At 39.5% G+C, this 24,525-nt stretch overlaps 9 protein-coding genes across 9 annotated transcripts; 4 read left to right on the top strand and 5 right to left on the bottom strand.

Annotated features, from left to right (window-relative positions):
- Nucleotides 1-1,732: 1,732 nt before the first annotated feature.
- On the top strand, nt 1,733-3,022 carry KQ657_000286 (uncharacterized protein; the record flags this gene model as incomplete). Its single annotated transcript, XM_043191139.1, has 1 exon — nt 1,733-3,022. One exon carries the CDS (start codon nt 1,733-1,735, stop codon nt 3,020-3,022), a length of 1,290 nt encoding a protein of 429 aa, XP_043051816.1.
- A 2,727-nt stretch (nt 3,023-5,749) lies between these two features.
- KQ657_000285 (uncharacterized protein) lies at nt 5,750-6,637 on the top strand (the record flags this gene model as incomplete). Its single annotated transcript, XM_043191138.1, has 1 exon — nt 5,750-6,637. One exon carries the CDS (start codon nt 5,750-5,752, stop codon nt 6,635-6,637), a length of 888 nt encoding a protein of 295 aa, XP_043051815.1.
- Nucleotides 6,638-7,109: 472 nt separating this feature from the next.
- KQ657_000284 (uncharacterized protein) lies at nt 7,110-9,128 on the top strand (the record flags this gene model as incomplete). The annotated part of the gene is made up of 2 exons (XM_043191137.1): nt 7,110-7,955; nt 8,172-9,128. The coding sequence occupies 2 exons, from the start codon at nt 7,110-7,112 to the stop codon at nt 9,126-9,128; spliced, it is 1,803 nt and encodes a 600-aa protein (XP_043051814.1).
- Nucleotides 9,129-9,692: 564 nt separating this feature from the next.
- On the bottom strand, nt 9,693-11,228 carry VAN1 (Van1p; the record flags this gene model as incomplete). Its single annotated transcript, XM_043191136.1, has 2 exons — nt 9,693-11,130; nt 11,224-11,228. The coding sequence occupies 2 exons, from the start codon at nt 11,226-11,228 to the stop codon at nt 9,693-9,695; spliced, it is 1,443 nt and encodes a 480-aa protein (XP_043051813.1).
- A 367-nt stretch (nt 11,229-11,595) lies between these two features.
- PGM3 (phosphoribomutase) lies at nt 11,596-13,678 on the bottom strand (the record flags this gene model as incomplete). The annotated part of the gene is made up of 2 exons (XM_043191135.1): nt 11,596-13,415; nt 13,675-13,678. The coding sequence occupies 2 exons, from the start codon at nt 13,676-13,678 to the stop codon at nt 11,596-11,598; spliced, it is 1,824 nt and encodes a 607-aa protein (XP_043051812.1).
- Nucleotides 13,679-13,954: 276 nt separating this feature from the next.
- On the bottom strand, nt 13,955-15,415 carry KQ657_000281 (E3 ubiquitin-protein ligase; the record flags this gene model as incomplete). The annotated part of the gene is made up of 1 exon (XM_043191134.1): nt 13,955-15,415. The coding sequence occupies one exon, from the start codon at nt 15,413-15,415 to the stop codon at nt 13,955-13,957; it is 1,461 nt and encodes a 486-aa protein (XP_043051811.1).
- Nucleotides 15,416-15,697: 282 nt separating this feature from the next.
- On the bottom strand, nt 15,698-17,179 carry KQ657_000280 (uncharacterized protein; the record flags this gene model as incomplete). Its single annotated transcript, XM_043191133.1, has 1 exon — nt 15,698-17,179. The coding sequence occupies one exon, from the start codon at nt 17,177-17,179 to the stop codon at nt 15,698-15,700; it is 1,482 nt and encodes a 493-aa protein (XP_043051810.1).
- A 514-nt stretch (nt 17,180-17,693) lies between these two features.
- Nucleotides 17,694-20,153, bottom strand: FCP1 (protein serine/threonine phosphatase; the record flags this gene model as incomplete). Its single annotated transcript, XM_043191132.1, has 1 exon — nt 17,694-20,153. One exon carries the CDS (start codon nt 20,151-20,153, stop codon nt 17,694-17,696), a length of 2,460 nt encoding a protein of 819 aa, XP_043051809.1.
- A 1,825-nt stretch (nt 20,154-21,978) lies between these two features.
- Nucleotides 21,979-24,465, top strand: KQ657_000278 (uncharacterized protein; the record flags this gene model as incomplete). Its single annotated transcript, XM_043191131.1, has 1 exon — nt 21,979-24,465. One exon carries the CDS (start codon nt 21,979-21,981, stop codon nt 24,463-24,465), a length of 2,487 nt encoding a protein of 828 aa, XP_043051808.1.
- Nucleotides 24,466-24,525: the final 60 nt, after the last annotated feature.

The following is a 24,525-nucleotide window of genomic DNA, read 5'->3' as shown; positions in this document are numbered from 1 at the left end:
AGTAAAAAAAGAATGCGCTCACTAGAATTTGAATCACCGAAGTCAAAAACTCATTCTGCTTTGCAAAGCGATAAAAAGTATAATAATCGATAGATAAGCTTACTCAATTCGGTTTTCTCGCTGAATGAGTTGAGGCATCTGATACAAGAGCAATGGTGACAGGAGAAGTAAATGAGCGTCACCATTATTGAGTTCGACAGAAAGACCCAGAATAATATCTTAAAATAATATCTTGTACATATTTCATTAGACACAATCTATATTCGTAAGTTTTTCAGGCATGTAACAAAACTCATATTTCAGATCATTTCTTTCAGATTCAGGCCCAATTCGCATCTGAAGGAAGAAATATATCCTATATATTACACTGGAACTTAAATAGGAATCTCCGAGGGTCGGGCAGGATTTAAGTACTACAGCGACAGAGTTAGGTTATGGTGTGATTCAAAGAGGGAAAATGTAAGCCATCGTGAAATACCGTTATTACTCAAATTTAGACCTAAATTTTGTAGTGGACGTTTGAAGATGTGAAATTGAGATTGTACTATGCCAAAGAAGTTTCCATTACATAAGAAACTATCTCAAACAATTAGTTCAATTTCACCAAGATAGGGGTAAATAGAAACGGTTAAATATAGAGAATAATCTTTCACAATTATTGGTGTTAGGAGCAATGGAAGACACACCTTGATTATATTGAACCTTAAACGTTAGAGACTAAAAATCAAGGATGACGTTAAAACCGAATAAGAATATGATGTAGAGCTTGTAGCCGAAATGACCGTTTTGGGAAAGATAAATATCGCTTTAGGTTTAAAATTTCCGAGGTCTTCAATTTTGTTTGTACTCGTATTATTACGTTCTCGTAGGTCGGATCTCGAATAGTCCAGCCTGCATCCCAGATGTCTATTCGTGTTTTCTATTGTCTGGTATTTTCTGCAGTTGACATAGCAACAAGCATTCCCGAAAATTACATTAGACCATTTTTAGTTTTTTGCTTAGTATCTTATCCCGGGTGTTAGCAGTTTATTCTTAGGTGACAATCAGTAATCTGGTCTTCTAGAAAGGTTGAAATATATGGATCTGCAATGAAAAGGTTAAATTCATCTGGGGTAGTTAAACTTAATGAAAAAATTCAAAGTTGGCTAACCATTATTTTAATTCACTCTGCATAAAATTAGTCAATTATAAGGTATCACACATATGAAATAATGCTGTCCCGCCTATACATCTTTACGTGGTTCCCATCTTACACAGAACGCTGTCATGCAAGCTGTCGGTCAAACAGTACCGGAATAAACCCAGAAAAAAAACGCGAAGATCAAAGCGAAAAGTTACACAAACAAAGGGTTGCACGCAATGCGGTCAAGGGTGAGGCTGCGAAAAAAGCCAAAAAGCCAAATTCCTTCCTTCTTAGCTCCCCCAAATTATAGAAATAATCATTATTGAAAACATTAACTGCATATTCACTTTGGAATGCCAGAGGTAACAATCAGAGGGAATGCACCAGTCCGAGAATGCTTTTCAGGGCAAGCTTTTTGAACAATGCTCCTGAAGAATGGAGGATTCATAAAATATTTTGTGCTAGTTATCAATTCATAATAAATTTATTTAATATAAATAATCATGGTTCCCCTTCCATCATTCTAAGATCAAACTTCCTTTTCTTCTTTTCTTCTTTACCTTAATTAGTTTCCGCCGTATATCTCCAAGCTAATAAAGATCGTAAATCATGAGATTATCTACATTCGTTACTGCCGCTATTGCTTCTTTTGCCGGTGTTGCTTCTGCCGAAGACGTTTCTTGTTACGTTAACGGTCAAGCTGTTGACACTGTTGACTTGGACACTGGTGTCTGTCAATTCCCAATCCCAGAAAGATTACCAACTTTGTTCCAATTCACTTCTTGGGAAGATTACAAGGTTATTTTCTACTACGTTACTGTCTTCAGCAGAAAGTACTTTAACGACATTGCCAACGCCGGTAGACAAATTGGTATCCCAGCTAACTTATTATACCAAGATGCTGCTGTTAGGTTGTTTGGTGTTGCTGCTGTCAAGGAACCTGCTACAAACTCCACTGCTTTCTTGAGAAAGAGATTCCACCAAGATACTGAAAACTTGTTCAAGAGAGATGACCTCAGTGACTTCCTTGCTTACTTGCAAAACTTGACTGGTACTGAAATCAGCACATCCGACACTAACGTTGAATTTTCTGTTGGTGCTCCAGTTTCTTCTAGTACTGCTACTTCTGTTCCAGCCACTTCTGTTCCAGCTACCACTGAACCTACCACTGAAGCCACTACTCCAGCCACCACTGAACCTACTACTGAAGCCACTACCCCAGCTACCACTGAACCTACTACTGAAGCTTCTACCCCAGCTACCACTGAACCTACTACTGAAGCTTCTACCCCAGCCACCACTGAACCTACTACTGAAGCTACTACCCCAGTTACCACTGAAGCTCCAGCTACTTCCACTGAAACTCTTTCTTCTACTACTCTTGTCACCATTACTTCTTGTTCCGACGATGCTTGTCATGCTGTTGTTGTTCCAGCCACCACCACCGTCTGCACTTCTGCTGTCGCTCCATCTGAAACCACCATCTACACCACTGTCTGTCCAGTTGAATCTGCTACTCCAGTTTCTACTGTCTCAACTATCACCACCTTGGTTGTCACCACCTGTACTCAATACACTTGTACTGCTGTTGTCGTCCCAGCTACCTCCACTGCTGTCACTACTGAAGCTAAGGGTTCCACCGTTATCTACACTTCTTTGGCCCCAGTTTCTTCTACTGTTCTTTCTACTGTCACAGTCACCACTATGACTCCTAAAACCGAAGCCGCTTCTACTGCTGCTGTCACTACCCCAGCTACCACCCCAGCTGTTGTGACTTCTGCTTCTGCTCCAGTCTCCACTGTTGCTCCAACCATTGCCAGTGTCACCTCTTTTGGTGGTGCCGCTAAGGCCGGCTCCGTCGCTGCATTGGCTTTGGTCCCATTGGCCTACATGTTGTAAGAGTGGTGACAGATTATTTATAATTCTATCGCCAGTAACTTACATTTTATATATTATCATAAATTTTTCAAATACCCATTACCAAATCATCGGTACACTAGAACCCAAAAAAGTCATTTGTTGATGTGCTTTGGGGTTAAAGGTTAGGCGGCAGATGTTAGTTGAACGGTGCTGGCTGTATATCAAATTACAATGCTTTATTGTTAAACAACACAGGGATGAATACAACGCTGGCTAACGGCATTCAAAGCTTTTTGTTCTGTTATCACAATGGTTGTTTCCGTTACTATTTTTACTGTCATCATCGTCTTCCTTCGTTGCAGTTTTTTTTTTGTTTTGTTAGACATATTCAAAAGGCATTATTATTTTAATTATTGTTATTATGATTGTTAGTGTTTGCCTCACTATCATCATTGTTTTGGCCACTACAGTTAAGTTAAGTTTGGCTGTTTCGTATTTAGCAGGTCCTCTCCTGATAGGAACCTTGAAGGCTCGTTTATAAGTCACGTTATACTATGTTCATGTACTATAATAACATATTGTACTGTTATATCTGCTTTATGCACACAGTAATTATTGTTTTGTTGGGCTTTGCCCAATTTAAGGTACCTTCCACACTGAAGCCCACTTTACTGTGTGACTTCAAGGAACGCACGATTGTAAATGTAACTACTACTACTGATAATTAGAACAATTTATTATTGTGTGACATATTCAGTAAGCCAGCCATTTCCCTACAATTGAAGGGGTATGACTTATTATTAATTGTTAATTAAAGGGGGTTGCTGGGTTGGCCCAATTGAATTCAGGGTTGTCTGCAACAAGTACTGGTGTTCAGATGAAGAGGTTTATGCTTGAAATGTTGACTTGCGCATGCAAAAAAGTGCATTTCAAACCATATGCTTATCTCTTCACATCGCACCTTGCTTCTCCTGCAAGATCTAATGGTTTTTTCCTTCATAATAATCTAATTTTCTTTCTTCTGGTACTTGACGTCCTTGTCTTGCACGTTGGTAAGCGCCATTTTTCGAATGGCGTTTTTACGAGTCCACGACCTTCACGTCACTGTGTGTACATATATACAGCACCTTTTATTTTAACGGAAGAATGCACCCATCAAAGTGGATGTTTTCAGATTCGACAAGACAGGAATGTCCAAAACGGAATAATAGAATAATGACTTCCATGAGATCCCTTATGATTGCTGTTGATAAAGATAATGTACTCATTGATAGCTGGAGCAGCAGAAGGCGGCTCTAAAGTAGTGCTGCTCCACAACCAGTTAGTACAATATTCACGCTTTTCATCGGGGGATGGATGCCAGATTTAAGTTTAAAGACTGTCTATATTTTTTTTGATTTATATTGGAAAGCAAGAAGGATCTCATTCGCTTCAACTGAAAATCAGTAAAGTTCAAAGCTGAACACACCGAACCGCAAGAGACATAATATTCTCCAATGCTTTTTGTACTTAACAGTGGCGCAAGCTTGCGTGCTAAGGCCAAATTTAGTTTATCACTGCCTAGAATTGTCCTGTCTAAAGGCCTATAAGATTACAAAGGGCCGGAACCGGAATCGGAAAGTCTGTAGAAAACGACCGATATACTACGAGGGTATATTCGAGGGTACCGGTTACTCTACCTCATTTGAGCCCTCCATTACGCTGCAAGCTTAGATTATAGTTTAAACGCGATAGTTAGGATAGATGGTTCGTTTTCTAAATAGTATTAGACTTAAGTTCTGTATGCATCTATATTTTTGAACGAATAAAACCAATTGAACAAGGGACAAGTGCAGCTGAACATGAACGAGATCACTGGTGACCGAGCACCTATGAACGTGGGATTTCAGTAGAAGGTGCATACGTTCGTGCCAGACAAAGAATTTTTCACTTATCATCGAAGATAAATCCGTCGCAATGAATACAGCAAAAAAAAGGGGTGAAGGAAAGAAACAAAGGTGGAATTTTCATATTTTAGTAGAAGGCTTAGTGGGGATCAAATACCTCATGTATTAACAACATGCATGAATTTATTATCTCATACCACAGCTTAAGATTATTTGAATTCTAAAAGGAAACGCCAAAGACTCACCGATTCCTGGTTGTCCCGTGATGCTAGAATCATCCTTGCCTGAAATACCATAAAAATGATATGGAAATAGTTTACTGTGAATCGCGTTGGCCCTAAGTTCCGGGCTTTATGTGAGCGTAAATTTCTGACGCTAAAAGTAACATAAATCCGAGACATCGTTTTATAACGAAGAACATATCATTTCTCGTCGCTGTACGTCCTCGTTCTTCTCTTACGTAAGCATGAGCAGGAGCATAAGCATGTGGAGGAGCATAAGCATGTCCTTCCTTTGCTTGCTTACTGTGGACAGTAGACGCACTACGCACCTTTAACTTCAATGTACCACATCAATCACAACCTCGTTCTAAATCAATTCTTATGATCCACACCAGTTCTCGTTTGTACTGCTCCTCGCCACACTGGATTGTCACGTAATCGTTCACTCAAAGCTTACAAATCAGAACGCTAGCTCGCTCATTCCCTAGCATAGTCCCCCACGAAGTCCCCCACTAATTCCTCCACAGGTCCTTTACAAAGGAATGTACCGGACTGTACCGAACAGCCCTAACGATAATCCCAAAAGATTAAAGGGGACTTATCATCGTCAATATGGATTCAACAACTATCAAAATAAACTTCTATCATAACACTTAACAATGACCAAAATATCCCCTTGTACCAAAACTTACACTTTGAACAGTGGCTACACCATTCCGGCTATCGGATTAGGGACCTTTGTTGCCGATGATGGGAAGGAGAGTGAGGTTGGAGATTCAGTGAAATTCGCCCTCCAAAACGGCTATAGACACATTGATGCTGCTATGTATTACAAGAACGAAGAGGACGTTGGAAGAGGGATCAGGGAAAGTCGTGTTCCTCGTGAAGATATCTTTGTCACTACTAAGAACTGGAATGATGAACGTGATGACATTGAAGGTGCATTGAATGCCTCTTTAGCCAGATTGGGGTTGGAATATCTTGATTTATATTTGATCCATTGGCCAGTTAGTTGGAAGAAGGGCACTGAAGATGTTGATGAGACTTTGGATTATATTACTGTTTACAAGAAGTTGCAACCGTTAGTTAAAGCTGGTAAAGTCCGTTCAATTGGGATTTCCAATTATTCCCAGCCAAAGATTGAAAAATTATTAGCTGACCCAGAAGTCACTATTAAACCTTCTGTTCTTCAAATTGAAGCTCATCCTTTATTACCTCAACCAGAGTTATTTGATTACTTGACTAAAGAGAATATCATTGTAGAGTCCTATTCTCCATTGGGGGCCAATAATGCCCCATTGCTTAGGAATGAAACAATCATAGAAATTGCTGAAAAGAATGGTGTTGAACCTGCTATGCTTTTAATTTCTTGGGGTGTTCAAAGAGGCGCAGTGGTGCTACCAAAATCAGTCAAGGAAGCTCGTATCATCAGTAACTTGAACACCTTTACAATTCCAGAAGATGATTTTGCAACCTTAAACAATTTGGCAAATGTTGAAGGCGTTCACAGAGTTGTCAATCCTCCATGGAACGACTTTGTTAATTAGATAATACACAACTGAGAGTCGTATAATGATAATGTAATCGAATCAACTAGAACATCTCTACACACAATGAGCTTGGACGGAACCGAACCTAACCTAACCGATAAGACCGAGCGCCGATCCCCATAGAACGGTCTTGCGTACCATCAAGTGTATTAATGATATCATCCTGCTGACGCACGACTCCACCACGATGAGTTGTCTTTATAGTCCTACCACAACAGAGTGTTTTTAGTAGTGTGGCTCAGGTTCATAGTGATTAATAAGCAGGAGCCGTTTTTGGGGTACTCCAAACCCCAACTACCCCCAACATTATACACACGACCGACTGAATTGTCCATGGAATTCAGCCATAGTAATATTTAAAGAGGAGCCAGTCGCATGGACAATTACGTTTAGTTTAAGTTTGTTTTGCTTGATCCAATTGAACTTTACTTAATTGCACTGAATTCAATTGCACTATTTAATTGACGCAATGGTAACTCCTACAAACAACACCAAGACTTACACCTTGAACAACGGTACCGTCATCCCAGCTGTGGGCTTAGGTACTTGGCAAGCATCTGAGGAAGGTGCTGCTTACAATGCAGTCAAGGTTGCCTTACAAAACAATTACAGGCACATTGATACTGCTGCTATTTATGGTAACGAGGAAGAAGTCGGTAAAGGTATTAAGGATTCTGGTGTTCCAAGAGAAGAGATCTTTGTCACCACCAAGTTATGGAATGCAGACCATAGAGACCCTGCCAGTGCATTAGATGCTTCTTTGGCCAAGTTAGGGTTGGATTATGTGGATTTGTATTTGATTCACTGGCCTGTAAGCTGGAAAGCAGGTACTAACGATAATGAAACAGACTGGGATTATGTTGATACCTACAAGGAATTGCAAAAGTTAGTTGGTAGTGGCAAGGTTAAGGCTATTGGTGTTTCTAACTTCACCAAGAAGAAGTTAGAAAGATTATTGGCTGATCCAGAAGTTACCGTCAAGCCTGCTGTCAATCAAATCGAAGCACATCCGTTATTACCTCAACCTGAATTGTACGATTACTTGAAAAAGAATGATATCTTGCTTGAATCTTATTCTCCATTGGGTTCTACCGATGCCCCTTTGTTGAAGAATGCCACTGTTCAAGAAATTGCAAAGAAGAATGGCGTTGAACCTGCTGCTCTTCTTATCTCTTGGGCTGTACAAAGAGACGCAGTTGTTTTACCTAAATCGGTTACTGATGCCAGAGTCATCGCCAATTTGAAGACTTTTACAATTCCAGATGAAGATTTCGATGCTTTGAACCACTTGGCCGAAAAGGTGGGTACCACCAGAGTTTGTAACCCACCATGGAACAACTACGATGATTAAATCAATTAATACTACAAACGTATATAGACTACAGAAATTGATTTAGATTATCTCAGCTAACAAAATGTAGTCACGTGATGTGCGATAAAAGTTAAAACGCAACGTAATCAAAACTAAGTACAACCCTACTTCTGCCCCACTTACTCATTAACAATTGCACACGTGAGGATGAGCCTGAAGCCTAATACATTTAGTGAGTTCATTGTTGCCGATGAAGAAGAATTGGCATCTCCATCTTACAACAATGCCGCTTCTCCTCCACCATCACCAGTAACTGGTTCATATACTACAAACAATCCTACAATATCTTCGGCTAATGATTTCTTTAAACCTGGATCATGGGCTCCCAAAGTCGATCTCTCATCTGCATTCAACCCCTTCATGACTCAGCTGAGTGGAGCTATCAATGAAAACGACCAAGTACGCGAAAGACAATACACGGGAGGTGATACTTTAGACGAACCTGTTTGGGTTACTCTTAAACGAGATCTTGCACAGATTGGTAAACGGTTAGTGATAGTGCTATGGCCATTACGATTAAAGAAATTGGCCAGACTACAACAAGGTCGCTTAATTGATTTTGCTGCGAGCAACGGTATTAGCATCCCCCAATCGATTATTAGTAGTCGTCGGATTTCTGTTGATGAGAATACCCGTGATGATGAAGGAAATGGTGGTGGTGATTTTAACACAGCTATGATGGAAAATAATCTCACTTGGGATTTATGGGGACCTTTGCTTTTTTCCTTAACTTATTCTGTGACATTAGGTTTAACAGCTGCAGGTGGAAATCTGGCCAATTCAGTGTTTTCTGGGTCCTTTGCATTTACATGGCTTTTATACTTAGCAATTGGATTGAACATTCAATTGTTGGGTGGTTCGGTTTCATTCTTGTCTGCCATCTCGGCTTTAGGCTATTCAATGTTCCCAATTGTTATTGGTGGGTTAATCTGTGCACTAGTTGTACATTGGTGGGTATTAAGATTGCCATTAATGATTATAATGACTATATGGAGTGTCTATGTCAGTGCCTTGAGTCTAGAATGCTCTGGTGTTTTACCTGGTAGAGTCGTGTTAGCAATTTACCCCGTATGTTTGTTGTATACTTTGATGAGTTGGCTTGTTGTCATAACATAGATTAGATTAAATATTAATAGTATTAAAGTATAGTTGCCATATTTTCGACCATTCACCGGTGGTCGGAACTCTTAGGTATATGCTCAGTCACATGTAATGAATTGTACTCCCTTATATTTTCTACGCGCTAAACCTCGGTAATCTTTCGCTGTGGACTAGTGGACAGTGAGAATTGGAGCGCCTAGTTGCCTTCAGATGAAGGAAATATAGATTCTAAAATTCTCAGTGTTACAAGTTCGAACCGCGCGACACACATTCTTTCATGATGAATAAAAACGGATGAGTGAACAATCTCTGAGTATCACATAGTGGTACGTGGATTAAAAACCCCTGCCTTCCTACTGACAATGAATGTATTAAGATTACAAATATTTACTCTTTTTATACGTGCTTGAATGGACTCTGATTGAAACGTACTTAGTGAAGTAGTATACAATAACGTTACAACAAACTTATCTTGTATGCAAAATGCCAGCTGAATGCAATAATCATGAATAAGCAGTAGTAAATCTCTATCTCCCTCTCTCCCTTAATTATCTGTCTTTCCATGTCAATCAATTAACATCAATGACCCTTTCTTCTCTTCTTTCTTTCCATTTGAGCAATCTTCTTCAAGTCATCTTCACTGGGTTCATAAATATGCCAGATAGTATAATGAGGTAATCCACCCACACTAAACTTCATGACTTTAGCCATTTTCCCAAAGGCTTCGGTTTCAGCATGATTTAAAAAGGTGAAAGCAGGGAAATGAACACCTTGACGGAATATCTTGGCTCTAGCCAAGATGGAAACTCCTCCAACACCATCCATTTCTACTACTTCATTAGGATCACCTTTAGGTTTTCTTATATAGGCCAAATGAACTCTCCAAGTCGGGTATTCAGCATAACCTTCCACAATAACATCATCTTCATCCAATTTCTTGGCCAATTCTATAGCAGGATCACTTTCAATCCAAGTGTTCAAATCGTAAGCTTGTTCGTTACCTAAAAAGGTAGGTAAAGGTCTCCAAACGTTGGGGACCATAACATCAAAGTTATGTTTCATTAAATCTTGAATCACAGAACCAGGAGCAGTTTCAATATCTACATCTCTCCAATAAATCCACGAATGATAAGGTTTTAAAGCACTCGCAGTTAACCAATTTCTTGCTCTACCCATCAATTTCCGACGGATCCCTTGGACTTTGACCGCGTGTCTATCGGAGAAACCTTGACCAATAACTTGACCAAAATCTTTTCTGAAAATAGTAACTGATCTAAAAGGTTTTTGGAACCCAGGATGTTGCTTTTCAGGATGCAGATATGATTTTTCAACATTTTCCATATAATCTTGAGGCATATACAACTTGTATAATTCCGATGATCCTTGGACGTTAGCATTTCGTTTCTCCTCTTCATCAGCTTGTAATTTAGCAGCCAAAGTTCCATTTTGTAAAAGCATAGAATATGAAAAGACTGTTTCCAAAGTTGTATCTTCAGGAGAACAATCAGACACTAAGAATGCAATATCAATCAATGAATGATCGTAAGTCAAGTTCATGATGTTGAAAAAGGCCATTGGTAATACATGTTCTGCATTTCTCAAAGGCATCAAGAAAAGAATATAATCTCCTTCTTTATCCCCTTCAGACAGTCCAGTATATTTATTAAGATCATAGAATTCAACATTCAGTTTATAAATGTCTGGTTCTCCTTCTTCATCCAAGGGATACTCCTTAGTGAGTTCTTCAACTTCACCTTCTTTTTCTACTTCACCATCCTTTTGTGTATCCGAGCTAATATCAACAGCTTGACCGTCAACTACTGCTTCCTCCAATTTAACTCCATCTTTAGTAACCAGATACTTCTCATAAGTGTCTTTGATATCCTTGAACACGTCTGGCTCCTCCTTGTTCAGGAACGCCTTAAAGATCACCAAAAGCGCCACAAGGGCAATAAGGCCTAGACCAATTCTCTTTACCACCTTCAGACTCTTTCTCGGGCTCAACTTATGAGTGTGACTAAAATGTTAGTACGGGAATAATTCAAAATATTTCTATACATAATGTGATACGTACATTGGAAGATCGGTTTTCTTGCCGTAATCGTCCAACACCATTGTTGATACTCGGAATCAACTAAACAAATATAAACACAAGACCAGGGTTTAATACACGTAATATCCAACACAATGTATTAGCAGCCACCGGATAACAATCTCAATTACGGGTTAATGAGTGGGCAGCTAATAAGGTATCACTATGAATTTCTTCTTCTTAATCGAAAAGCCTGGGGGCTCTGAGTTTGTGCTTAACGATGAGTTTAACTAAGAGACAACCAAACGACTTTGTAAAAATCTATTTCAGTATGTGTGCGTGGAAAAGTTGCTTTTGCGTCGTGTGTCGAGGTAAAAGTAGGTGCACGGGTGTAAGGGTGTAAGGGTGTAATAGGTGCTTGTATGAATGTTTGTATGTATTACGTGTATTCTATACAACTTCAATGAGCCCATAGATTTCAGGCTTAAACCAATGTTCTCGCAACGTGTCCCAACACAGACGAGCAATCTCAGTGGCTTCTTGTTCATTGGTTCCACTGCCTTCGATGTACACCTTCAATTTAGGCTCAGTTCCTGAACCTCTACAGGTGAAACGAACACTGTTCCCCGTGGTCTCGTCTGTTAAAGTAGCAGTAATCATCTGTGAAGTTGGATCTATGGGCAAAATAGGTATTGTGTCTTTGGTAGTTGAATCAAAGCCAACAGTCAAGTCTCTCCAACTTGTCACCTTGAAGAAACCTATGAGTTGTGGGTATTTCAAAGGTTCATACGACGCTCTGATATCAGAAAACACTTTGGTGGCTTTGCTTAAGTCGTCAAACTTGTAGTAGCCGTTACATTCCTTGTACCATCCGTACTTTTCATAACCTTGATGCAATTTGGTGATAGGGTTGGCTCCAGTGGTGGCAAACCATTTCTCATAAAGCTGTAGCCATATAGCAAGAGCAGCCACACCATCTTTATCGTCAACGGTATTGAACATGAAACCTATGGCTTCCTCGTATGCAAAGGGAACGGTGAACCCTTCTTTCTTATAATGAAGTGCTCTGTTCCCTATCCATTTGAAACCGGTTAAGGTATCTTCAAAGTTGAACCCTTCAATATCAGCCATGCTTCGTAAGATCTGTGAAGACACAGTGGAATTAAGTAGAAACACTTGGGAGAGATCGCCAACTGGAATGGTTTCAATGATGTACACGGCAAACAAAAACCCAATCTCGTTACCAGTCAACTGTTGAAACTGACCGCTTTCATTGCGTACGGCAACACTGAATCTATCGGCATCAGGATCATTGGCAACAACAACGTTGATGTTAAGTTCGTCGGCTTTAGCAATGGCCAAATCTAAAGCTCCTTTTTCTTCCGGGTTAGGGAACCTCACAGTAGGGAAATCGGGGCTAGGAGCCATTTGCTCCTCAACTGGAATTCTGTTCGAAGTCTCAAACACATCTTTTAAGACTCGATCAACTATCTCCAACCCAACTCCATGCATTGGAGTGTACACAAATGGATATGAGATGGTCTTATTGTTGATCAACTTCTTAGCAATGGTATCAACATACTTCTCGGTCATCTCCACCTTCACAGACACCAATAAACCATCTGCTATACCCTTTTCAAAGTTACGCTTAACATTCCATACCTCGCCGTCGTCCCAGGGTATCAAGTTCTCATCAATTGACTTGGCTATACCGGAATCTACAGGTGGGATGATTTGACATCCATTGCCATAGTAAACCTTATAGCCGTTATCATTTGCAGGGTTATGGGAAGCAGTCACCATAACACCAGCTCCTGCACCGGTTTGGTTAATAGTGAACGGTACCATTGGAGTGTGCACATATTCTCGTTCAACATAGCTCTCCACATTTACGTCAGATAAGACATTAATGTTCCCTAAGTAGTAGACAGTAAACCCCTTTGTTAGGGCCACGCTTGCAGTTATCTCTGCAAACCTTTGGGAATGGTGGCGATGATCATACCCCACAACTATCGAACGATTGCACTGATTGGCACTTAGGTAATTAACTAACCCTTGCGACGCTTGCATCACGGTCACATCATTCATATGGGCAAACCCGGCTTCCATAGAAGACCTAAGGCCGGCTGTACCAAATTGAATCCGTTTACCAAGTTTCTTATACAACTTTTCATAATTATTGTGGTCCACTAAAGCTTGTATTTCGTTTCTTGTTTCCGGATTAACATCGATTTCCATCCATTTTGCAACCAAGTCGTTTATTTGATCCTCTGAAATCGACGTCATTTTGCAATTAGTTCGTTCTTGGTGGAAGATGGTTGGTTTATTTCATGGTGATGATGCGTGGAGACATAGTAACACCATTTACCGAATATAATCCTGCATATGTCATAATCACAGATTATACATTTTGTCTCATCCATAGTCATCTTTTGTTCAGTGGTTGCAAATGTAAAGTGTGATTCTCTACACTGTGAACCCGTGAGTGTTTCCTCACTGCCATTCCAGTTAATAACCATGTGCCTTTACGCATGGTATTACAACGCTCATATTGATCGTTGACAACTTATCATAATTTTATACTCAAATGTGTTACCTCGTATTTTTATTTCGATGCATTGATTCTCGTACATTATGCATGTACGTCCAATGAATCAGCTGCAAGCTTACAAAACTACTATCACCCTGACGTACTCCAGCACTTTCCCATCATCTACTTTCTACATTGTAGTTTACAGCCAACTATAACTTGGTAATTCACTAACGGCAGGCCAATCAACAGTGTATAATGGCATTCCCTGTATATATTTTAACTAGTGGCCTCTAACATGAATTCTAACAGTTCAGTCCCAGTAGAGCCTAATAACTTTAAAGGAGTTCTTGAATCAAACAGAATGAGTTGTAGATCCGATGGGGCATTCTCCACTTCTATCGTTGTCCATTTTTTTCCCTTCTTAATATATGAATACAAGGATACTGAGTTTGAGACTGTGGCAATTAAAGATGAGGATGCATCAAGCGTGAAGTCCAATATCTCTTTATCAGAGTTAATGGTGTGGATGCTAACATTCTTTCTTAAGTCAAACACTTCAAGACTACTTACCTTGGATTCTTCTTGTATGGTGGATTCAGAAAGCAGTGCCATCCAATATCCATTGAGGCCAAACTGGATCTTCTTCACCTTCAGATGCTTTGTATTAAATGATGACGCCAAATTCCCGTCGGCTAGACTGTAAATCTCTATCTGAGAAGTCTCTGTTCCAACAGCTATAAGTAGACCATCAACATGGAAACTGATGGTAGTGTATGAATTTGTAGATGCTGGTGACTGGAATAGAAGACCCCTTTCACAATCATATAACCCCCATCGATTGCTCGAAAGTCCCACAAATAAATCAGGAAGCAGCGGATGGCACTTGATTTCAAATATATGTTTCCCATCTATCTTTGTAGAGTGAGCTTCAAAGCATATGGAGTCATCATGGACTGTAATCAATTTATTATTAGCAGAGATGTCACACGCGTTCACGGTTGAACTGAGCAGTTTATTAATGGTGCTGGTGTTTTCATCGTCGTCGTATTGGTTAATGTTAAGTGAACTTTCAGAATACGAAACGATAGTTCCGTTTGAAATAATTGTCTTTGAATTTTGAATTTTTTGATCCTTTGGTTCAGACTTCACTGTTGCCAAAGTAACATTCTTGGACGTTCCAAGAGGATTGCTAAGTTTCTGTGCCTTATGAAGCTCAAACAAATGTGCTTTGGCTTCATTTAATTCTTCAACAGGTATTCCCACAGTGGTTATACCGTTCAGTTCACCTCCATCAACAGTGGAGTCAGGTCCCGATCCGTTAGCAATAGCCAATGATAATTCCCTCAAAGCTTCTCTTGCATCGTCTCTCTCCTTTATGGATCTAGCAGCAACTCTCACAGCTGCATCGTATTGGTAAAGTGCTGAACTCAACTCTTCTCTCGCAGTAAAAAGTTGCTTTCGTAAGGTGAAGACCTCCAACGCCAATGCATCCCATTCGTTCTGGAAATTGGATAGCATCGCAGGTATCGAAGTGGCACTGGACTGTTGGGGCGGCACTATCACATTAGCTTCATTCTTTATTTGTACGAGTTCTTCTATGGTTAATGGTTCATCATTTATAGGGTCTTTCCCATTGGCTTGCACGTAGTTCACAATGTGCTTTCGTTCAAAAATAGAGCCGCTTTTAGGCGACACCACCGGCTCTGTTGTCTCCTCTCCGGAAATAGAACACCTCATAGTATCAGAAGGCTTAAATGGCTGCACATTGGTCTATTATCATATCATCACAGTTGATCTTTCATCTTGAACTATTTTAGAAAGTCGTGCGCACCTCATAGTGATCACGTGATATAACTATATGTGTTAACTGTGCGCCAGTGATACACCTACCTGTATCACTACTACTACTACTACTACTACACAGTAATTCCCAAAAAAAGTAATTATATTAAGGTCCGTTTACAAATAAAATTATACTAAAAAGAACTGAAGATGAATGAAAACATGCAGTAATCCAAATTAAGCCTCTGCCCTCTCAATGGCTTTCTCTACTGCTTCTTCGACTGCCTTCTCGGTCCTGACTCTTCTGTATCTCTTTCTTCCAGTACCAAAAAGTCCCAAACAATGACCCAAGAAACTAAACACCACAATCAAAAGGGATGCAGCCACCACAGCCCACACATAAGCGTAGAAGTTGATGGAGAGAAACGACTTGACACCCCAAACACTCGTGTTGTCGTTGACCTGAGACCTGACAAAAACATACACGGCTGTGACCATGGCAGCACTGACTAAAGCGAACACAAAAATAAGACATTGAAACGCATAGTTGAGAAGTGAAAGTAAAAAGCTTTCGGGTGAAAGGAACATCCCAAGAAGCTGAACAAGTGCGGATATACATCCACATAAGCACGTTAGTAAAAGTAGTCCAAAAGCGGCTTTATTAAGTCCATTGAGTCTTTTAATATTGCTTTCAAGATTCCCTGGTAAGTTGATGTTATCGTAGGTAAGTCCATTGATTACCTCAATGGCACTGTCCTTAGTTGTCTGATCTTGCTGCGAAAGGAACACTGTATCTGAATGAGCAACTTCACCGTCAACTTGACCGTTCAAAGAGTTGAGCATCTCATGTTTGATAACTTTAATTGGACTAAAGGAGTATCCCGCTTGTGATTTGGAACACCATATCCATTGGACCTTGTTATTTTCAAAAGCAGTTTTTGAGACGTCTCCGGTGATTATTCCCCGACAATAACCCCAGAAACTTATGGAATAAACATCGGCAAACCCTAAAGCAGCATAATTAACAGCTGGCTGAGACAAGATCTGCCGCATTGCTTGCTTCACCGCACCAGCTGTTGGTGATACAGAAGTTGCACTAGTTCCTGAGACGGTGTTAGTAGCCCCGGTGGATGTAGATACCGTGTTAGTTCCCGAGGCAATGTAACCTACAGTGTAGGTGCTAGTTGCAACAGCATACATGGTACTGGTTGTGAACACACTGGTGGCAACAGAGTATGTAGTAAAGGGGTCGTTACCCGCATTGATTGCAGGATTATTAACTCTGACTGTGTATACGCTTGTCACTAAAGAATAGGTTTGAACATTGGTACCGTATACGGCGTACGTGATAGACGAGACGTCTCCATTTGCTTCTGCTTTAACACTGATAAAGGAAGAAAGATACGAATTACCATAAGTAGTGGTTGCAGTATCTCTACCATTAAGATCAACTAAATTATACAGCTTGGTAGGTTTTTTTTCTTCCTCTTCCACAATAAAGTTTTCTCTTTTTGATTCAAGTTTATTGGTACCTTTTTTGGAGTCAGGAGTGTCAATGGCGAATAGCAAGCTCAAGTTGATATTCTTAACATGGAAATCAATCAAGTACGCGGGTGTTAGATACGAAGCTTTTTCATAAGAACCGGCAAGTGCAAATGCTGATAAGATAGCCACAACAAGCGAGAGAAGAAATATCACGATTCTAAACACTAGAAACATGATTTAAGATGGTGTAAGACGATAAGGTAGCAGAGCGCTCGAAATAATGTGAACAGAAACCAAAGAAGAACAAAAAGTTTTGGTTAACCCTTATTTTCGGTGTGGATCGACCATCTTGACTATTTATACTCGAATCAAATTTACATTAACCTTATTGCTGGGTTGGATCATTCAATTGCTACAACAGTGTTTCTCAAACAGGACCAGTGTTTACCCCTGACGGTAAGTTATGGTTGCGACTCTCGCTAATACCCCAGCCACCTCGTGTATTCGTGTCTTTTTAGTGGCTGGCTGGCTCATAGTGGGTTGCAGATCATCACTGTTTATATTTTGCACCCATATGTTTACGGGTGGCTGGCTTGGGTGCGAAAACGAAAAAATGTGTCATTGCGTCTCAGGCACGTGATATTTGAGATGCAACAAATATATACACAAACTCCAATACTTCTATACAATAATTAGCACAGATTAATTGAAACATAATCCACTAGTAGACCACTCAGACGGGCCCTCTTTACTCATCTAATTCCACAAACCCATTGAGCAACTCTTGCTCCAATTCATCAAGATTGTTATCAATTGTGGTGGAAGGTTTCTTATTGGAGTATTCTTCTTCTTCTTCAGATTCAATATCACGCACCTTTCTCTTCCGACTCTCCTTATACAAACCTTTGATAAACGAATTAGAACCTACTCCATTTGCTTTCAAGTGGTCTTCTTCATCTTTGTCTTCATCCTCATCTTCATCTTCGTCTTCATCTTCGTCTTCATCTTCGTCTTTTTTCTGCGTTACAGAATTACCATTAGTAGATGTGGAACCTGTGCTTGTATCAGTACTAGAAGAAAACGGATGACTATTCCCAAAGTTTTCATTCCCTTCGTCATTATTACTGACATCATTTTCTTCTTCGTCGTCGTCGTCATCGCTTATACCTGCAAGGAAATCATCAACTTCTTGGTTTGCCGCTTCTAAATTATAACTATCAAACGATGCAACAGAATCAAATCTTTCTCGTACTTTCTCTGATTGCTCTTCGTCCATTCTTGCAAGTTTAATCTTATACTTCTCCACATCTGATTCACTAACTTCCCAATCATTGTCATTTTCAGCATAAATAAGATAGTCATTTTCATTGGCTTTCTCCCATGTGCTCAAACAAGAAAATATCCAATCAGGACTCACTATTTTCACTTCTGGAAGTAATCTCTTTGCTAGCCTTACCTTAGCTGTAAGTCCACTGCCATTAATGGGTTGTCGGCAAACAACATGTGTGACATCTGGAGTAACTTCTTTTACGATCTTAACTCCAAACTGTCTACACCATACTACAATATCAGCAGACTCAAAAGACATGTTCAAAGGTATAAATCCGGAAAATAACACAACAACACCTGCTAGTGCCTTGCTTTTCAATGATGGTATTATTTCTGTCAAATCAGGCTTATGATTTTTTGATAACTCATCATAATAAACAGAATGTATTCTCTCCAATGCCTTATTGAGCAGATGCAATTCATTATCATCATCATATAGTAAGTTGTCATCATCTTCCTCGTCTTCATCCTCTCCACCACTTTCAGAATGCAATTTATCTAAATCATGTTGAAGTTTGGCCAAAGGTCTATCATGTTGTTGCTGTTCAATTGATTGGTTTCTTGTCATTTTCTGTTCTATGAGCAATTCTGTATTGCCTTCTCCACCACCCATTTCCAAAATTCTATCCACAGGATTTGCTATGCCATTTTGTGAATCCATATCGATATCTTCATCAGTTGGTGATATTTCTTCATCTTGTGTAGTCTTCTTCAGCTTCCCATCCAGTGGGGGGGTGCACTTTTTGGATTCCTTTGCAGCTTCCTCGGCTGCTTCTTCTGCAGCTTCCATCGCTTCCAATTTGGCAATAGTCTTTCTTCTTTTGGTTGGCCCTGTGAGTTGACCATTTTTCTTAGGAAGAAAACTAGAATTAATATCTCCAATCCCCACGAAAAATTCATACGGTACTACTTTAATTAAATTGCTTTCCCATTTCCAAACATCGCCTCTGTCATCAATTATGGCAACCATGGATTGATCCACTGGAAATAATCTTTTCAAATTCTTGTGAGTTAAGGAGCCACTTTCATCTCTACTTAGGATCCGATCTCCAAAGTACTCTCCTGTAGGATCGATGATTTTGGCTATTTCAAGAGCATAATTTCGAGTAGCCATGGTGTAAATATGTAGTTCATAAAGCTGACTAACATTTTTCAAAAATTGCTGTAATCCTGGTCTTAATTTCACGTAATACCAACATTGTGAAGGCTGTATTCTAGAACCATTCCAAGCTGGTGATGGAAGAATTTCTTCATCAAGACAAAAGCTTTGAACTTCTTTAACAAAAGGATAATTGGGATTGGTTGGATCCAGTTGCCATTCCCCAACAGTTGGATCCACTGTTGCGTGGATTACTGTTTGATCTAAATCAACCACCAATATCAATTTCTTTTGTTCTATTAGTCTATCTGTTGTAGTTTGCTCGATTTTTGCTGCTTCATCCAAACTGACTTTCAATCCACTAGCATCATGTGACATCAGAATTGTGGCTCGATCTTCGAGACTATAACCAGAATAATCCTTTTCATCATCTAATGCTTTCCCACAGAGGGCACAGAGTCCACCGTATTGAACAGCATGGTTACATGGTTCAGCTATGAACGCTATATTAACTCCACTATGGGCAACTTCATCATTTAACTCCACTGCTACCGTTGTGATTTGACCTTCAATAGGACTCTCGTATGATCCTATTCTTTCCACTCTTATTTTAGGGGGTTCTTCATCTTTGGAATTAGGATCATCTTGATAATCCCAATACTTGTATCTGAATAATGGGGTATGTTTCTTGATTGTGTCACCTTCTTTACATAGCACGGAAGATATCGTAATAGGAAACGGAACCGATCCCGGGAGTCTTACTGGAGTTGGTTCAGACATGATATAATAAAGTGTATTCTTATACCGCAGTGTAATGTAGTGCAATGTAGTGTAGTGTAGTGTAGTTTAGTGTAATGAAGTGCAGTGTAGTGCAATGTTGTGTGGTACAATGGTGACTTCCACTGTGTTTCTTTCGTTTAGCGTAATGTGAACGAGACTGAGGGATGTTGTTAAATTGCTTTGGGCCGATACTATTCTTTTATTCGACTTATGGTGGCGTCAATACATGCAATAGACTTTAATATGAATTCAATTGGTTGGCTGGTTAAAAGGAGATAGCCAACTCTTCAAGGATCACGTATCCAAAGAGTTTTTTCTATGTTTTGCTTCTTCAATGCGAAGTGTCGGCATTTATTCCGAGGGTGATTCCGAGGGGTGTATAACAACAATAGGAACATATAAATGTAACACGAGTTGGCGAAGCTCCTCTAACTTCTTCTAATCTTCTAATCGTTCTAGCCGTCTCCCATGGATCAACTACAAGGTTTAATTGACAGTCATTGTCACTTAGATGTGACGTGTACTAAAGAAACTGTAGACCAATTGACTCAATGTATCCTATCACTAGCTAGCAACAAAAACACAGCCATAAGTCCACACTTCTTCCATTTGATGAGTACCAACTCGATCGATCTCGGTTACTTAGATCAACTACTAGACGGATTGAATGGATCTAATGTGATTGTTCCATATTTTGGTGTACATCCATGGTATAGTCATCTCTTTACATTAGAACAAGATGATATAGTTGACAAGAAGAGGGTACATTACTCCAAGGTACTAAAGCCTGAGCCTGAGGAAGATCTCATTGCAGTACTACCAGACCCAATACCGTTAGAAGCGTACATGGATCGTATCAAGCTATTAATTGAAAAACATAGACACAACAATCACTACGAGTTTGGCATTGGAGAAATAGGATTAGATAAATTGTTTCGAGTTCCTAAGAATGGATTCTATGGTAATCCTAATGTTTCCTTAGATAATGTAACAGGTGATAATAAAATGAGTCGTTGTAGGGTGACAATGGAACATCAAATTTGTATTTTCAATAGGTTTCTAAGCTTTGCTGAAGAGTGTCAAAGGAGTGTATCCATACATTGTGTAAAGGCGCATGGCATACTTTATGAACAAGTGAGACAGTACAACAAGATTCCTACAATAATACTCCATTCCTATTCTGGTTCAATAGACCATGCAAAGACGTGGATCAATCATTATTACACCAATAAGAGTCGCATTGATAAACCCAAGTTGATGTTCTCATTATCTAATTGTATCAACGGTGCCAATAGACCAAAAGTGGTAAGTCTACTTGAATTGCTACCTCAGCAAGCAATACTAATAGAATCTGATTATCCGATTGACCGATACCTAATTGGGACAGATCGTAATCGATATATAGACGATCTAGGCTCTATATCTAGGTTGATTGCTCATACTCGGTCTTTATCAATGGAAGATCTTCATCTGATAATTGCTGACAATCTATCCACGGCATTGAGACACATATGTTAGAATACTGCTGGTAACAGTATACCACTAACATATACTGTTAGTAATAGAACGCTAATGGTAGGGTTACACTATTCTATTGGGGTTACACTATACTGGGTTATGCTATACTGTGTAACTACGTCATTGTATACTGTTATCAGTATATGTTGTCATGGTTGGTACCTTTGGGCACTTTTGTGTCACGTGCAATCAATAGGACATCATGATTTGGGGGGACATGACATGCACTACAACTATAACTAAACAGCACTTTCACCATCCGCTCTTAGTCGTAACTATATTGATGCTAGAGAGTCCATATATTACGATGACTTCTAATCAAATCCCGCTATACGATGAAGAGAACGACTATATAAATGAAGACCACATCCATGCATTTGCCAAGGCTCTCTTGTGGGAAGAACTAGAAGATTCTTATGATACAGGTTCTTCATCCACTAATACTAGACATAACTCCATTTCTGCTTCTTTAAATAATGCATTAGGAAGTGTCATAGGTGGTGGGACTCGGTCAGGAGCTGCCTCGCCACCTGTCGTTGATGATATGGACAATAATGACCTTGACAATGGCATCGACAATGTCAATGTACAACTTATAGATGATGTGGCTTTGAATCCTACACCTAAACCAGACTTGATCACTTCCAAAAGTGACTGGTACCCCTTAACCAATAGATCTGTTCCGAAACTAAATAAAACTGGTGGTGATAATGATAGTAGTAGTAATACTACGAAACCTGTGCGGTCAAGACCTAAACCAAAATCTACTATTAAGACTCCATTGGTTGATGAGTTCAGAGCCTCGGCTGCATACACATTTTTCCGGTGGCCCGTGCTAATTGGAATACTCTTATGGATACTATTCCTATGTATTTTCTATGTTAGCGTACGGTTCTATGTGGCTCTACTGGAATACTACTTTACATGGGTTGGTCAGAGAAGGAAACTTAGAGACAAATTAAGGCAATCAAAGTCTTACGAAGAATGGATCGAAAATGCCATTACCTTAGATAAATATTTGGACTTGGATAAATGGTCAGATATCACCAAGTTCTCCTATTATGATTCTTTTACTTTGAAATTAACCGTTAGGAAGTTGAAGTCCTTAAGAGTGAAAAAGCAAGACCACGAACTTCTTTTATTGCTTCAAAGTTGCTTGAAGAAGAACTTTGCTGGTATTGAAAATAGACAATTATATTCCCATAGATACTACGGAACAAAGACTTTAGTCTCCAAATATGTTGACGAAGTTGTTGAATCCATTGATTATATATCAAGTTCAACAGAAATCACCATCGGTGAAAAGAGAATGTTTTTCAAGCTTGTGCTGAAGAATTATGGAAAGACTGCATTGTGCCTATCAGGTGGTGCTTGCTTTGCTTATACTCATTTTGGTATAATAAAGGCATTACTAGACAATGGACTTTTGCCCAACATTATATCTGGTACAAGTGGTGGGGGGTTAATTGCTGCTTTAGCTTGTACAAGAACTGATGAAGAACTCCATAAGTTGTTGGTTCCTCAACTCGCACGTAAAATCACTGCTTGTGAAGATCCATGGTATGTTTGGATACCCAGATGGTGGAGGACTGGAGCAAGATTTGATTCTGTTTCATGGGCAAGAAAGTCCAATTTCTTCACTAAAGGTTCAACAACTTTTAGAGAAGCTTATAAGATATCTGGAAGGAAATTGAATATATCAACAGTTCCTGCTGATCCACATTCTCCAATTATCTTATGCAATGACATCACTTCTCCTGATTGTATCATATGGTCAACATTATTAGCGTCATCAGCCGTCCCTGGGATTTTAAACCCGGTAGTTCTTATGATGAAAAACCCTATAACTGATAAGGTTACTCCATTTTCACTAGGAAGCAAATGGCGTGATGGGTCTCTAAGAACAGATATACCTGTTGACTCATTGAACGCCTATTACAATGTGAATTTCACTATTGTTTCTCAAGTGAATCCTCATATATCATTATTCTTTTTTGCACCCAAGGGAACCGTCGGAAGACCTGTTGCAATGCCTAAAAGAAGAATCACCAAGGGGAAGTATGCTACTCTCAGAGGTGGATTCATTGCTACAGCATTAGAACAATTGTTTAGATTGGAGATAACCAAATGGTTACAAATGATCAAATCATTGGATTTATTACCCCATTTTCTAGAACAAGATTGGTCCAATATTTGGCTTCAAAGATTCACAGGGTCAGTAACCATCTGGCCACGGAATAAGTTGAAGGATTTTTGGTATATTTTAAGTGACCCCAATGAACAACGAATGGAAGAATTGATCTTAAAAGGTGAACGGTGTATGTATCCTCGGTTATTGTTTGTAAAGAACCGATTAAGTATTGAAAGAGCAATTGAAAAGGGTCGTAAGGCAGTGAAGATGTCTACAGACATTACAAGCTCTTTAAACAGTCGAATTGGTAGTCCCTTTGCTGGTGGAGGACTTGAAGTTCATGATGTGAACTACGAAGATGATGGTGAAGATGACATAGGACCCAACGACATTGAAAACTCCTCTCAAGAGGTTCATTTTAAGGCCCCATCTCCAGACTCCATACCTCCACCATTCACCGTGTATGATGGTTATAACGATGATGAAGATGACTTTGATGACGATGATGATGACTTTGATGACGATGATGATGACTTTGAAGACAATGATGAATTTGAAGATGAAATGATCTCCGAACCAAGAGTATCATCTACCGAAACAGAAAGCATTCATTCGGACGATGACGAACGTATGGCAAGATACAGAAGAAACACCATTTTATAATACAGACATTATTACTGCTAACATTATTACTAAGCTTTCTTTATTAATTGTCGTTACATA

This window comes from Scheffersomyces spartinae (genome assembly GCF_019049425.1).
Source record: "Scheffersomyces spartinae strain ARV_011 chromosome Unknown scaffold_1, whole genome shotgun sequence".
NCBI classification, from domain to species: domain Eukaryota; kingdom Fungi; phylum Ascomycota; class Pichiomycetes; order Serinales; family Debaryomycetaceae; genus Lizanozyma; species Lizanozyma spartinae.
The sequence above is the reverse complement of the archived record's forward strand: the minus strand, read 5'-3'. Positions and strand labels throughout refer to the sequence as shown.